The 17,144-nt window shown below is 39.2% G+C and overlaps 1 protein-coding gene across 1 annotated transcript in view; it reads right to left on the reverse strand.

Moving 5' to 3' along the window:
• The window catches only part of TPO (thyroid peroxidase), a 161,246-nt gene extending 145,032 nt beyond the window's left edge, over positions 1 to 16,214 (reverse strand). The window contains exons 1-3 of the mRNA XM_073673487.1: positions 16,046 to 16,214; positions 13,383 to 13,512; positions 2,802 to 2,931 (exon numbers count right to left, since the gene is read on the reverse strand). Coding sequence (XP_073529588.1) covers positions 2,802 to 2,931; positions 13,383 to 13,512; positions 16,046 to 16,214 — 429 coding nt within the window. The remainder of the gene's footprint in view (positions 1 to 2,801; positions 2,932 to 13,382; positions 13,513 to 16,045) is intronic.
• Between the last annotated feature and the right edge of the window lie 930 nt (positions 16,215 to 17,144).

The following is a 17,144-nucleotide window of genomic DNA, read 5'->3' on the forward strand; positions in this document are numbered from 1 at the left end:
CATGAGTCATTCCCCTCTTCAACTCTGGACCCAGCTGTTCCCTGCTCGCCCTGTCAAGGACTTTTGCAGTGACTGATGAATCATACAGGGAAAAGAGACTTCCTATTTCTACATAGAGCTTAGAAGGATTCAGCTAGTAAGTTTTTAATCATGTGATTTCATAGACCTAATGGAAAAGAGAAGCATTAGCTGGGTAGAAAGGCAAAATGAGCAATTGTAAGTACATAGTGCCATATAATATGAGGACTGCAATATATTAAGAGGATAAAAACTTTGAGGCCTCAGTGCTCATTGGATGAAGGTTAGTTGAACCCCTGATTTTGGCAGACCCTTGGGCTCCTTGCTCTCCCCTGAATGATAATGTTAGGAGATAAGGATTGGGCAGGCAGAAAGGGGATATTTCCTTTTTCCCAGTTGAAATCAAATTAATGTTTGCTCGAGTCGAGCACTTCTGTGTATGGAAGTGTTGTCAGAGATAACTCTCCGTCTGCCAAACTAATATTCTACCGTAAATCACCAATGGTGTTACTATTTACCCATTAGGTATCTTAAATCTCCATTATATATTTGCAAGGCTAGCCTACCTGGCATATTAGTATCAGCCATATTACACTACTCTAAAATAATAGGGATAATACGTGTTAAATTGCTGTGCACCGCACAAGTACTATTATGAATCTATAAACCACCCTAGACCATCATGGATAGCACTTGCAGTATCCATAATTCAAATTGCTTGTTGCCAAAAATCCCTTCACAACATTAGCCCACCTGGCAGATTACTAACAACCATGTTATTTCTCAAGAACACTAGGGATAAAATGTATTAATTTCTAAAGTGCTATGCACATAAATACTATAACTTCTCTATTAACTACTCCAGAACGCCATCGATATTACACCTAGGACATATATCACACAAGGGCATAAGGAATTTTTGGAATTTACCTTAAAGGGGTTTTCCCACGAACAAAGTACATTTTAATTAATAGATCTTGGAATAATAACAAGTTACACAATTGGAATGTGTTAAAAATATTCCTTTGATGAAATAATCTTATAAATGTGCCCCTGACAGACATTGCAGCAGGGGATCACAGCTAATTCTTTCTGTGAGGTAAAACATTTTTTTATGTAAAGTAAAATATTGTTTTTAAGCCGTAAGAGAAATGTATTACCTCACAGAAACCAGCAGCTGCTGTGATCCCATACTGTCCTGTCTGTATACTCCTCTCCTTCCTCCCCTGGCCAGGAGGTGTGGTATGATAAGACCATGTTTCTGCAGACACAGCTATTACACAGTACACAGCACATTTATAGGATTATCTCAGCAGAGGAACATATTTTTTAAGACATTCAATTGTGGAAAATATTTTTATTCCAAGATCTATTGATTAAAATCTGCTTTATTCGTGGGAAAACCCCTTTAACCAAACTGGCTCTGCCTGCACTCTTCTACACTCTGCTCTCTGACTAGGCCTCAAGTGACATCCTGAAGTCACAGGGCAACGTGTGAGGCCTAGTGGTCACCTGAGGCACAGAAAAGTGAAGAAGACTAAAGGCAGAAGGAGGAAGCAAGGGTTGAGGTATAATATTGTTTATTTCTTAATTCATCTATCTATTATGCTCCTGGGTCGGCAGAGACTTCAGAGCGTAAAATATGGCTCTTACGAGCAAATAGATTCGTATTGAATAAATTTGATTTCAATTGATTTCCTGGCCAAATTTTTCTGACATTAACCCTTAAGTGGATCGTCTCAGAATACAATCCTTTAGTTTTCACCTGCACATTGATCTAGTGCCCTGTTTCCAGGGTCCATATAGTTATTATGAGCCCCAGAAAACGAGTTATAATTATTAATAATAATCATAATATTAATATGTTAATACCATTATTCAAAATATTCTGTATACATACAGTACAGACCAAAAGTTTGGACACACCTTCTCATTTTAGGATTTTTCTGTATTTTCATGACTATGAAAATTGTACATTCACACTGAAGGCATCAAAACTATGAATTAACACATGTGGAATTATATACTTAACAAAAAAGTGTGAAACAACTGAAAATATGTCTTATATTCTAGGTTCTTCAAAGTAGCCACCTTTTGCTTTGATGACTGCTTTGCACACTCTTAGCATTCTCTTGATGAGCTTATATATATAGTGTTATTAGGAAAGAGCTCAAAGAGAACCGGTCTTGTGAAACACCGCTAATAACCATAAGATATGGGGTAAATTTGCAGGTTAATAGTGTTCTGACGCTATGCTGCTGCACTGAGAGCCCCGCTGCTGGAAGTAAATTAACTTTAATCCTCCCGGCTGCTTTGCAGCCTTGTGCTTTCAGTCTTAGGGACGGCTTCAGTCACCGCTCAGTACACAGTGAACTGCGACTGTAACAGTGCCCCGGCACTGACTGACAGCCGGCTCAGCAGTGCATTAGTAGAGATCCGGCTGTCAGTCAGTGCTGCAGGCATAATTATGGCCGTAGCTCACTATGTATTGAAAGGTGACTGAAGTGGTGGTGGCCGCTCCTCTATGACTGAAAGGCAGAGGCTGCCAGGATGAATTAAGTTCATAAACTCCTGTTATCTGGGCATCAGAACACTATTAATGTGCAGATTAACCCCATCATATCTGCAGGTTAATAGCATCTTTTTCACATGACAGGTTCCCTTTAAGAAACTAGAGCACTCACTGTTGAAATCATGAACAAAAATAACAGATTGCATTTACATTACAAAGCTGTAACCCAATTCTGAACAATGTGGATTCACTTGTCTTGAAAGCTTCTTACTTGAGGCAGAGAAAAATTCATGTACAGGAAATCTGTATTCCATCCCTTTGGCTCACTAAATCCATCCTCATACTGTGACGGTAGCCACCTAGATAAAACAGTATTCGAGGCTCCCCAGGAAGGATGATTTCTACACATAAAAAAAGAAAGAAAAATGGAAAAAAAAACAAAGCTAATGTTATTATAAAAATAGATATACAGGGTGGTCCAAAAGTAGGTGGACAGAAAATAATAATATTTATTTTGATTTATTTATAAAATTATATTTACTAACACAAGCATAACATTGACAATTACATTTTATTCTGAACAATAATACAAAAGCCCATAAATTTTATCAACGCAGGTGCTCAAACTGTTTTCCATTACAATTTGCACAGCTTTGAAGTCTGCCTCTTACGCTTCGACAAACTTTTTTGCACAAGTCTCTTTGGGTATTAATTTCTTGAAATGCATCTCTTATGTCATTTTTCAAATCACTGACACTTTTTGGTTTTCGACTATAAACTTTGTCCTTGAGTACTCCCCAAAAGAAAAAATCCATTGGGGTCAAGTCTGGTGAACGTGCCGGCCAATCAAGTGGGCCTCTTCGGCCAATCCATTTATTAGGAAATGTTTCATCAAGATACTCGCGGACTACTCTTGAATAATGTGGAGGGGCCCCATCTTGTTGGAAATAAAGGTCATTTGAATTAGGCTGTTGCTGTAACTGGGGAACAACTTGATTCATTAGAATTTCGAGATACTTATCTCCTGTGACTGTTCCATCAAAAAATATTGGTCCTAAAACACCAAAACTTGAAATACCACCCCAAACATTGACACCAGGCTCATTTAGTTGTTGCTCTAATGTTAAATGCATGTTCTCATTATACCAGTAAATACAATTATGTCTGTTAATATGGCCGGATAATTTGAAAGAAGCTTCATCACTCCACATAATGTTATCTAAAATTACTGGATTTTGTTTGATAAATCTCCCCCTTCATAACCTTATTACACTTTCTGTCCACCTACTTTTGGACCACCCTGTATTTTCCAAGAGCTTAGATAGCTTTTACCTTAATTACTAAACAATTTAAAATGATTAGTTCCAAAAGAACAGGTTATTCCCTACAAATAAGATAACTTGTTAATTACTGGGGATCCAATCTTTGGGAACCCTAGTGATCTTGAGAATGCGGCTCTGAAGCCCTGCCTTGAATGGAGTTAATATGCACATGCTCAACCTCCACTATATTCAATATATATGGAATTATAAGAGAAAGACTCAGTGTTTGGCTATTTTGTCCTGCAATCCCATGGAAAGTGAATGGAGCAGTGGATTGAGCACATTCACTTTCACACCATTCAATATGAGGATGCGGGGCCTATTCTAGGGGTTCCAGAGCACCATTCTCTTGATTGCTTGTGGTCCCAGAGATTGCAGCCCCCGCGATGTGGAAGAAAAAGATAATGGGGATAATTTTTTTTTTTTTTTGGAGAAACCCTATAATTTTATAAAAGCAGCAAGATTTTGAAAACTAAAAAAATCTAAAATAAACCAAAATAAAATAATTTTTGAATGATTCTTAGGATCAGAGACAGAGAAGCAGCAGATACTGTATGCAATCTTCATACTAGAGAAGGATGTTTACAGATTTTGTGATTAAAGCTATGGGTCACTTATTGGGCTGCTCAGTAAAGTTGTTATAAAACTATTGCTTTATCAGCATAAACAAAAGAAAAACTACATCACCTCACCCAGTCCAGATGTAGGGTGCAGTATGCAGATGATGTTATCCGGTTGGCTCCTGGGTAAAGTAGAAAGTAAGTATCCAGCAACTGCAATCAAAAAAAAGACTTAAAAAACATTAGTTTATTGAGAACTATTAAAATATCAAAAAGGGAAAATAAACCATAACAACATAGTGCGAGTAAGAGCTTTTATGCTTGAAATGCGTAGGTCTAGTTTTTTTATGGTTTATTTTCCCCTTTTGATATTTTAATAGTTATCAATTTATTCATGTTTTTATGTCATTTTTTTGTTTGAGGATTCTGAATACTTACCTTCTATTGTTTTATCAACAGGAGGTTGGCAGCTTTCTGCCTATGCACAGTGTACACAGAAAGTTGCCAATCTTTGGAGTGGGCGCGGTTATACAAAGCACAGCATTCAGAGCATGGGTAGATCTGCAGCAGAGAAAACAGTTTTTAATCAAAAGTGCAGTAAGCAGCCCAGTATGTGAGCAGAGAGGCTCTATCCAATATACAACTGCTCCTGTCGAGAACTGCACTGAATCAGCAATAAAATTACATCATCTACAAGGATAGGTTTGATATTTTCATCATCTCGGTGACACGAGGGTGTCACGTCACCGAGGGAGACCAGGAGTTAGAAGGTCACAACAGGTAATGAACCGCAGGTCCTCTTTAGAGACAGTGTGGTTCATATCCTATTTTAAATGGATTTCCTTTCCTTCAGTGCTGAAAGGGTTTAATGCTCTTTCCATGCTGGCTGAGACCATGCAGCGTTGTTGTTCTTAGCTGCAACTGCTTTATCATTTTCTCTCCCTATATATACTGGCTCTGGGCGTTTCTTCCTTGCCAGTGAAAGAATCTTCTTCCTGGGAAGAGTTCAGCTGTGTAGCTGGAGTAGTAGTTGTAGTTATCTGTGTGTAGTAGCAGCGTGATTGTTTATCTCCTAGTCCTTATTCCTAGTTTGTTATTCATCCCTTTCCCTTATCTCCTACCTATTTTTGGTGAGTGTCTTTACATGAAAGTGGTTTCAGTTATCCCTTTCTGTCTTTGTGTCTGGTTTCCCGTACATTTCTGTCCCATTCCTCATAAGGTGGGGGAGGGGACAGATTAAGATTTAACAGGAACATAGTAAGGTTGGAGACCCGGGCCTCTCTACCATCAAGAGTACCCCTGGGACAGGGATAGTTAGGGTCCTAGTTCCAGGGACAATTGTAGGCACCCCTCTCTTACTTCAAGCTGTCACATCGTGACTCTCAGGTTAGATTATATTTAGGAAATGTATGGGTTTTTTTGTGGTAAAGCTGGTATTTTAAGCAAAACTATTTTGCAAGCAATCTGTGTTTAACATATTTCAATTCCTCTCCAACATTCTGGATTGCCTGCTGATAAAATGGTGAGTAGCAAGCTCCCACCTGCTAAGCATCTACAATGAAGCCTTTCAAGCTTTGCAGTTGTTTTCAAAAGTTCTAAGTCAAATATGAACTAAATTTGAGCATTGGTCTCCGGGGGGAGTCTGGATTTTGGGTATTGTGTTAAGCACTTAACCACTGTGTTACTTTTTTATGGGTTTTCCACTTAAATGTACATTCATTGTAGTGTTCCTTTATTTTTATTGTTGTTAAATAAATTACATTTCTATAGAAATTCTTCAACAATCTAATTTATAAATATACCTTATTTATTTATAACTAAGTGAACCACAATCATTTTATTATCAGAACTATGTAAACTATAAAATAAATGCTGGAAAATGACCAAAATCCCAGATACAGTATCGTTGCTGTTGTGATTGATCTTGTTTATATAAGAGAAAAAAAAGGAAATGATTAAAAACAGATTAAAATGATAAATTCCTGATGTTTTAATCATTTACAAAAAGATTTGGTCAATTAAATTTATTATAATTCTTTAAACATTTACAAATGAATCTGGGTAATGTTTTCCAAATTTGTTAGACCCATATTAAAAAATGAGCTTATTGTTTAGCAATGTCATTATGGGATGCTGAGTAATGCCTTTCATTTCATTAGCAGCAGAGTGCATAAATAATAAGTGAGATACTGTGCATGGTAATATTATTTCTGCTAATTACCCAAACTACATTATTACTTACAAAAGTTTTTAGATTGTTTTGGAATAAGACCAGAGTTTAAGATGGACTCAATATGGCCACATATAGCATAAGCGACCTTGATAAGGCCACAATGCCCAGCTCTTTTCCAATTCTAGGAGTCCAATGTAGATCATAATATAAATGTTTGGTAGCTTAGGTTCCTTGATATAATCCTTGATATCTCAGGATTATTTTCGTAACAATTGGTGGACCTTCACTATATTAGGCACACTGTGTTAAATGTTATGACTCATGAGGGTACTTCTCATTTCCTATTGAGACTTAGAATGATTTTTTTCCATGAATTCATAAGAAAAAATAAAATGCCATATGGTCTATCCCATATAGACTAGTATTGCTCCAAGTATAAAAGAGAGAAAAGTGACATATAGACTCACCATATGGTTGCACATATGCTACCACTACGGCTATTTGTGCTACTGTGCGGGCTCAGTGCTCCCATGAACATGAAGCCTTATCATGGCCGGATTGACAATTTACCTCACTTGGTAGATTCTTGGTGGGCTGATCCAGTGTGGGCCGCACTGCCTTGAGAACATCCTTAGTTTGCCTCACTTCCCTCTGTTCCTTGTATTGTGAATAGAGGCCATGCAGGTACTGCAGGGAGCTGGTAAGCGAGGTATTCCATCTGGCCATACCTCCTTACCAATAACTAGATCAGGTTTGCGAGTGGGGAAAGGAGATGAACAAGAGGATCCTTGGACCTATAAGAGCAGAGGAAGGAAAGGAGAATTCTCAAAGAAAAGAGCAGAGCAAAAGAGAAATGCAGTAAGAAAACAGTAAAGTAGAGAACATAGGCAGATATGCATGAAGGGATCGGAGGTTGGAGGAGAAAGGAGATACCCAGACTCAGTGGTGCAAAGGAGATGATAAGGAAGCATGGCTGGAACTGGCATTCTAATATGGGAGATGGAGAATGGGAAAGGAAGCCATCCTAGTCAAAAAACAGTTTCTGCTCAGAAGCTCTTCTAAACATACTGGTAAAAGTTTTCTTATACTTTGCGTTATAGCCACCGTTAGATGCAGAGCTTAGTGAGTCATATGGGCTTACCACAACATTTAGGCTTGGAAGAGCCTAACTGGTCTTGTCAGATGAAACAAGGAAGGCTGTGGACCGTAGTGACTTGCAAATCTGCTAGCAGTATCAGCATTCTCAGGATGCTGATACTATCAACAGCCAAAAGCTTCCTGCTTCACCACTTTCTTCATCAGGTTGTTATCTACTTCAGGCTTGAGGCCTGTTAGAAGACAGCACCACACAAGGGACATTGGGCGGCTTGAAAACATCACTGCATTGTGCTGTACTGAAGATGAGACAGAGGCTGCGGTGGAAAGGGAAACAGGATTGGATGAATATTAGCTTTTTTATTATTATTATGGGGCCTGGGAGTTGGGGGCTGTTATGGTATCATACAGGAAAGTGTATTGTTGGGCCATCATATTCAAGAGGGCTGTAGGGAAATCATACTGAATATAGGGAGCTGTGTGGACATTATACTGTATATAGAGAGATGTGCGGATATCATACTGTATACAGGGAACTATGGGGCCATAGTGCTGTATGTAATAAACTATCATGGCCATTATACTGTATAGAGGGAACTGTGGAGACATCATAATGTATATACAGTATACTGCTTCCATTCTCAAAGAATTGTCAGTATTTCACTTGCTTACATAAATTCCTGGACCTTGCTTGACCAAACTAGTATTGATGACTATTGTAGATCCGGGAAATAATCAAGTCATCGCCCTCTGCAAAATATGGTCCCTCAATCACCTTCTAATTGTATGTAATGGATTACCAGATGGAGAATGGGAGATATTAACTGTATGTTGAAAATAAATAAAAATGAATAAATAGCATCTTTGACTTCAGTTACTAATTTGTATATCATGGTGTGGTATCCCACAAAGTTGCCATCTTCATGGGATACCAAATATATAGTGTGTTCCATGCAAATACTGTGATTTCTGTGTAAACTGTATGTTGTAACATATTGTGACAGGTAGCATTCAGAGGATTAATCTTCCCTCTCAGAGGCTTGTTTACATGACTCAGCTCTGCTTGTTATGCAGAAGTTTCTGGAAAGAGCAGGAACAAACTTCCCTGGAAGTCAGCCAATGAATGCAGCTTAAAAGAGTCACAGGAGAGAGAAGTCAGTAGAGGAAGGGAGTCTGCAAGATATAGGTTTCCTCCTGACTTCTGGGTCTGGAAGTGACTGATGGAAAAGGAGGGGGGCTGACAGCCTTCAGATTAATAGGATTCCTATTACACCTCCGGGTGGAAAAATCTGCCTCAGAGGAGAAACAGAGCTCGGCCCTAAGTAAGGAATATTGAGTGAGGATTACCAGAGGGACAGCCTGAGAGTGAGTGAATTGAATTGATGAGACAAATATCACACAGAGATCTACCTGTCCGCATATATGAGTCAGCCTTCAACTGTAAGTGTAAATTTGACCACCAATTACCTACTATATTTGTATATAGAAGAGCGACCAGAATGGTGACTGGTCTGCAAACCATGTCCTATGAGGAACGGTTGCAGGATTTGGGAATGTTTAGCTTGCAAAAAAGAAGACTGAGAGGAGACTTAATAGCTGTCTACAAATATGTCAAGGGCTGTCACATTGTAGAAGGATCATCTTTATTCTCATTTGCACAAGGAAAGACTAGAAGCAATGGGATGAAACTAAATGGGAGGAGACACAGATTAGATATTAGAAAAAACTTTTTGACAGTTAGGGTGATTAATGAGTGGAACAGGCTGCCACGAGAGGTGGTGAGTTCCCCTTCAATGGACGTCTTCAAACAGAGGCTGGACAGACATCTGTCTGAGATGATCTAGTGAATCCTGCTTTGAGCAGGGGGTTGGACCAGATGACCCAGGAGGTCCGTTCCAACTCTACCATTCTATGATTCTATGATTCTATGATTCTATAATTATTTACCCAGTTATCATTAGTAAAGACACTGTTCTTGTCAAGTTAACACTGCTTCTTCATCATTGGGGATTAGCTGCACGAACAACCACCACCACCATCCTACTCTACGAAAAGAATCAGCTACTGTGCAAATCATCATTCGGCACATTGCCCTCTCTGATGTGCGCAGATTTAGGATTTGTTACCAGCTCTCTGTGCAGAGGCCCTTCTCTAACTTTTTGATACTCACCTAGCGTCACCATAAACTATTTCCCATTGTTGCATTTTTTTATATATTTTTATTGTGGGACTTTGTGTGTCTAACTGGAGAAGGAGAAAAGGCTCATCGTGACAGAAACATTGGCCACCATGACGCAGATTATAGAGCACCAGGACATCTGTCGTACACCACATGAGGTTACCACAATGGTGCCCCATACTTGTTGAGTGTCCATTACAGGATGAAAATGGAGAAATGGTAAGAGAGGATGTTGAGAAGGCCGAACTTTTTAATTCCTATTTTGCATCTGTTTTCTCTCAGAAAGAAAATGTAACATCAACTGATCTTCACTGTCCTTTTAAAGGAATAGAGGAATCCAAGTTATCTGTAAACAGAAAGATTGTGAGGGAATATTTAGCTAACATAAATGAGTTCAAGTCACCAGGTCCAGATGAATTACACCCCAGAGTACTGAAGGAGATCGTAGAAGAAATTTTAGAACCACTCTCCATAATCTTTGAAAATTCTTGGAGAACAGGAGAAGTCCCAGAAGACTGGAGAAGAGCAAATGTTGTTCCTATCTTCAAAAAGGGGAAGAAGGTGGACCCAGGGAACTATAGGCCGGTGAGTCTGACTTCTATACCAGGAAAGATCTTTGAACAAATTATTAAACAACATGTATGTAAGTACATGGATAAGAATGAAGTGATTAACCAGAGTCAGCATGGGTTTGTAACTAACAAGTCATGTCAGACTAACTTAATTTCCTTCTCTGACAGAATCACTGACTGGGTGGATCAGGGAAATGCTGTAGATATAGTATATCTTGACTTCAGCAAAGCATTTGACAAAGTATCTCACATCATCCTTATTGAAAAAATGACCAAGTATGCAATGGACCAGGCAACTGTTAGGTGGATTCATAACTGGCTTAGTGATCGGACTCAAAGGGTGGTTGTAAGTGGCTTCACATCCAGCTGGATGAATGTCTCAAGTGGGGTACCACAGGGCTCCGTCCTGGGACCTGTATTGTTCAACATCTTTATCAATGATTTAGATGAAGGAATTGAGGGTAAACTGATTAAATTTGCTGATGACACAAAGTTAGGAGGGATAGCTAATACTAGAGAAGAGAGAGAGAGGATTCAAAAAGACCTAAATAAACTGGAGCAGTGGGCAGCAACCAACAGAATGGTTTTTAACAGGGAAAAATGCAAAGTACTACATCTGGGCAATAAAAATGAAAAAAGCATATACAGAATGGGAGGAATAGAGCTAAGCAACAGTACATGTGAAAAAGACTTAGGTATACTAATAGATCATAGACTGAACATGAGTCAACAGTGTGATGCAGCAGCAAAAAAGGCAAATACAATTCTGGGATGTATTAACAGAAGCATACAGTCTAGATCACGTGAAGTCATTATCGGTCTTTACTCCTCTTTGGTCAGACCTCATCAGGAATACTGTGTACAGTTTTGGGCACCACATTTTAAAAAAGACATAGACAAACTGGAGCAAGTTCAGAGAAGAGCGACCAGAATGGTGACTGGTCTGCAAACCATGTCCTATGAGGAACGGTTGCAGGATTTGGGAATGTTTAGCTTGCAAAAAAGAAGACTGAGAGGAGACTTAATAGCTGTCTACAAATATGTCAAGGGCTGTCACATTGTAGAAGGATCATCTTTATTCTCATTTGCACAAGGAAAGACTAGAAGCAATGGGATGAAACTAAATGGGAGGAGACACAGATTAGATATTAGAAAAAACTTTTTGACAGTTAGGGTGATTAATGAGTGGAACAGGCTGCCACGAGAGGTGGTGAGTTCCCCTTCAATGGACGTCTTCAAACAGAGGCTGGACAGACATCTGTCTGAGATGATCTAGTGAATCCTGCTTTGAGCAGGGGGTTGGACCAGATGACCCAGGAGGTCCCTTCCAACTCTACCATTCTATGATTCTATGATTCTATGATTCTATAATTATTTACCCAGTTATCATTAGTAAAACACTGTTCTTGTCAAGTTAACACTGCTTCTTCATCATTGGGGATTAGCTGCACGAACAACCACCACCACCATCCTACTCTACGAAAAGAATCAGCTACTGTGCAAATCATCATTCGGCACATTGCCCTCTCTGATGTGCGCAGATTTAGGATTTGTTACCAGCTCTCTGTGCAGAGGCCCTTCTCTAACTTTTTGATACTCACCTAGCGTCACCATAAACTATTTCCCATTGTTGCATTTTTTTATATATTTTTATTGTGGGACTTTGTGTGTCTAACTGGAGAAGGAGAAAAGGCTCATCGTGACAGAAACATTGGCCACCATGACGCAGATTATAGAGCACCAGGACATCTGTCGTACACCACATGAGGTTACCACAATGGTGCCCCATACTTGTTGAGTGTTTCATGTTTTATCTTTTTTTTTTCTTTACTGTTGTGTGTGACTTTTGGATTTAATACGTTTAGTCTATATAACCACTGCTGCAAGTGCTGAGATATCTGTATACAAATTACCACTGATTGCCAACATGAAGTTTAGCTTGAAAACTAAGGAAACAAGACTGACTGACTGAATGACAACCCAACCAGCACACGCTGAACCCATTTCCTGGTTCTTAGCAAAACAATGCAGCTTCAACCTAATCAAGACTGGCAGTGCTAGGACTTAACCCTCCCTTATCTGGCTTTGCTACAGAAGATATATAAAACATTTACGTTGGCCTTCATTAAACTGTAGAAAAATCAAAGTTGTGCTAAAATGTGCACTGGAGTTAAATGTGCCAAATTTGATAGGAGGTGCACACTTCTTAAAGGAAATCTCTCAGTAGGATCAACCCTATTAAGCCGTCTACCTGAGTATGCTGGTCATGGGAAGCCGAATAGAATGATACCTTGATATCAGCGATCCGATGTCTTTTTCCAGAGAAATCCAAGTTTTTCTTATATGTAAATGAGCTGTTCAGGACTATGGGCTGGACATAGATCTCCCTGAGAATCTGTCTCCAGAGCTTATTATAAATAATAGGCAGCATTATCAGTGTGATGTGTGATGGCGGCTCTCCTGATCTCATTGCAGAGCTGTGTGTGATTATACCTGACACATCCGCAGGTTCCTTTCAGCTTCCATCTCCAGGCAGACAGTGTTGTAATACAGCAGAGCTGTGAGAACAGCAGCAAATATCTTTGTAAGGAGACAAATTTAAATTCTACTTTTCTGTGTTAGTTACATGTGTAATGGCCCCATTTCATGTTAAATAAACTTTGGAGGTAGATTCTCAGGGAGATCTATATCCGGCCCATAGATCTTAACATTTCATTTACATATAAGAAAAACACAGATTTCTCTGGAATAAGACATCGGATCACAGATATCAAGGTATCATTTTATTCAGCTTCCTATGACTTACATGCATATATAATTGGCTAAGGATGGTTGGTCCTACTAACAGATTCCCTTTAATTTATTTGGTGCATCTGGTGCGCACCTCAAACAGACAGTCTTTTTTCATGTCTTATATTAATAAAGACACAGACATTTACAGTGCCACTCACCTATTGTTGCAGGCTCCAGTAATTAATCTGTACTTTAAATCCTGGCAAGTATTCATACAAGATGGTGGATTATACAGGACAACACAACCGGTCATATTGGCTATAATACTGAGAAAGTGATCAGGTATCCCTAAAAATAAATGAAATATATTTTTGATCTAAGTTTCAATTCTATTTACAGTATACTCGTATGGTATAGATACAGTGGCTTCTGGTTGTAGCTATATATTACAATGTTTGTATTAGTGCTCATGCACTCAACCATAAAAATCAGACAAGTGCTATCTGTTGTTTTGACAGGTAGCATTTTCCCCCATGTTATTCAACAACGCTACGTACAAGTCCGACCAAGTGGTCCGAGGAAAAAAAAAATTGCATCATGCATAATTTGGCTCTGATATTCGGATCACACTCAGCCATTCAAGCCTATGAGTCTGTAGAAAATATCGGACTGCACTCGGATTATAACGGAGTGTGTTTTTCGATTTTCACGAACAGACTGGAGAAGAAGGAGAAGCTTTTTTTCTCCACATACAAGAAAATCGGATGACAATCTGGTCAAACTCTGATCAGAGTGTGATTAGCATAATAGGATTGATTTTCTCGGATGAGAGAAAAAAGGTCATGTGACCCCAGCCTTATAGTCACCAATCACTATATGTAAAACACATCTAAGATGCTCAATAATGCCTCCTTCACACGTCCATGTTTAAACAATGTTTCTCCTATTCTCCATAGGTTATAATTAGTGTTGAGCAAGTGTATTCTATTAACCCTTTCGCCGAGTACGCTCGGGCCGAGCTCCGAGTATTTACAGCTGCTCGGTGATATGGTTGAATCGCTCCCGTGTGCATGATTTGCAACTGTTTGACAGCTTTATTACATGGGAGGAATGTGTAAGAAATAGACATTCCTCACATGTAATAAAACTGTCAAACAGTCGCAAATCATGCACATGGGAGCGATTCAAACATAACACCGAACTGCTGTAAATACTCGGAGCGCGGCCCGAGCGTACTCGGCGAAAGGGTTAACAGAACATACTTGCTCAACACTAGCTATAATGGGTACATGTGGCATCTGTGGAAAAAAACGGAAACACGAACATGTGAAGGAGACCTTAGGCAGGGTTCATAGGAAAGTGGTCAGGGTTGCAGCAGTATATACTGAGTCACAGGCCATTCCTTCCTAAAAATAAGCTTTTCCTATTTGCTTCATTTGTAAAAAGAGATAGCAGAGTATGTGAATCCGAAGTGCTCTAATTCTCAGATGGATAACACCCCAATATGTTGGGATTAGGTATATGTAAATAAATTCAGGTGGAAATGAATTCTACTTCAACCTTACAAAAATAATTTTTCTGAACAAGGACACCAAAATGTTAACAAATAAAAAATCCTTATACTCACCTTACCTCTCACCTCATCGTCCACTACGCATCATCCATTTGGTCCTCACCGCATCCTAAGATTACTGCCGCTAGTCCTGAAATCCATGGGCCTGAAACGCTGGGTCAAGAATTCCGCCTTTGATGAGGCCCGGGAGGATTCTACACCACAAGGTCATTGCACACAAATGAGCAGGGATTTCAGTGAAAGTGGTGGCAATCTGAAGATGCAGTGAGTACTGAACAGATGGCAGTGAAAAGCAGAGGGGCCAGAGAGATGAGCGGTGAGGTGAATAAATGTATTAGGATTTTTTTTAAAGATTTATATCTTACATTTACTGTCATGGCTGAAAGTGTTGGCACCCTTGAAATTGTTACAGAAAATTAAGTATTTCTCCTAGAAAATTATTACAATCACACATGTTTTGTTATACACATTTTAAATTTACTGTGTGTGTATTGGAACAACACAAAGAAAAACAGAAAAATGGTAAATTGGAGATAATTTCACACTAAACCCCAAAAATGGCCCAGACAAAATTGTTGACACCTTCAACTTAATATTTGGTTGCACACCTTTTGGAATAAAACACTTCCTATAACCATCAACAAGCTTCTTACACCTCTCAGCTGGAATTTCTTACCACTCTTTTTTTGCAAACTGCTCCAGGTCTCTCATATGTGAAGGCATCTTCTCCCAACAGCATTTTAAGATCTCTTCCCAGGTGTTCAATGGGATTTAGATCCGGACTCATTGGTGCCACTTCAGAATTCTCTAGCACTTTATTTCCATACATTCCTGAGTGCTTCTTGAAGTATGTTTGGTATCGTTGTCCTGCTGGAAGATCCATGACCTATGATTCCAACTCAGCTTTCTGACACTGAGCACAGCATTGAGACCCAAAATCATTTGATAATCTTCAGAATTCATGATGCTTTGAACACTGTCAAGGCACCCAGAGCCAGAAGCAGCAAAACCACCCCAAAACATTTTTGAACCTCCACCATATTTGAATGTAAGCACTGTGTTCTCTTCTTTGAATGCCTCATTCCATTTTCGGTAATCAGTAGAATGATGTGCTTTACCAAAAAGCTCTATCTCAGTATCATCTGTCCACGAGATGCTTTTCCAGGAGGATTTTGGCCTACATACTTTTTGGCACTCTGCAGTCTAGCTTTTTTATGTCTCTGTGTCAGCAGTGGTGTCTTCCTTTTCCTGAGTCTCCTGCCATAGCGTTTCATTTAATTCAAAGGTCAAAGGATAGTTCGCACTGACACTGATGCACACGCTGAGCCTGCAGAACAGTAGGAACTTCTTTGGATCTTGATTGGGGCTGATTATCCACTATCCGGATAATCCTGCATTGCAAGCTTTCATCAATTTTTCTCTGCCATCCATGCCCAGGGAGATTAGCTGCAGCGCCATGGATTGTAAACTTCTTCATTATGTTGTGAACCGTGGACAAAGAAACATCAAGATCTCTGGAGATGGACTTATAACCTTGAGATTGTTGATATTTTTCAACAATTTTGTTTCTCAAGACCTCAGATAGTTTTCTTCTCCTCTGACTGTCCTCTATGCTTAGTGTGGCACTCACAGACACACAATGCAAAGATTGAGTCAACTTCTCCCCTTTTTATCTGGTTTCCGGTGTGATTTTCACATTGCCCACACCTGTTACTTGCCACAAGTGATTTTGAGTGAGCATCACATGCTTGAAATAAAGTTGTTTACTCACAACATTGGAAAGGTGCCAACAATTTTGTCTGGCCCATTTTGGGTGTTTTGTGTTAAATTCTGGGCAATTTGCTTTTTCTCTCTGTTGTTTTGTGTTGTTCCAATACATACAAAGGAAATAAACATGTGCATAATAAAACTTGTGTAATTACAATAATTTTCTGGGAGAAATACTTTATTTTCTGGAACAATTTCAAGGGTGCCTACACTTTCAGCCATTACTGTATTAGGCTCTGGGGTGTGATACCAAAGTATAATAAAGGACATCAGATTTGTGCAGAATAACTTTACAGATGAAATTTCCCAGGAAAATCCACACAAACATGCGACTTGACGCTGCGTGGCAGCATGGCAAATCAGGGATGTTCATGAGCGGAGCCGATTTTTTGGCGCGAACCCTGAACACGGATATCAGGGTGAGCCGACGAGGAGTAGGGGCACCATTTGCGTATCAAGAGGGTGCCAACCTCTGCTGTTAGGCAAAAACAGGAACAGTTAGCAGACTAGGGTGTATTAATTCCCCCCTCTCCCTCTTGATTTTCACATTTATGATCACTTCTTGTAGGGTATTTCTTTTTTCATAATTATTTAATTTTAATGCATATCAAAAAAGGTACTTTTTAATTAATGTATAATC

This window comes from Phyllobates terribilis, unplaced genomic scaffold (genome assembly GCF_046119375.1).
Source record: "Phyllobates terribilis strain yellow unplaced genomic scaffold, ASM4611937v1 Scaffold_3__8_contigs__length_932513732, whole genome shotgun sequence".
In the NCBI taxonomy this organism is placed as follows: domain Eukaryota; kingdom Metazoa; phylum Chordata; class Amphibia; order Anura; family Dendrobatidae; genus Phyllobates; species Phyllobates terribilis.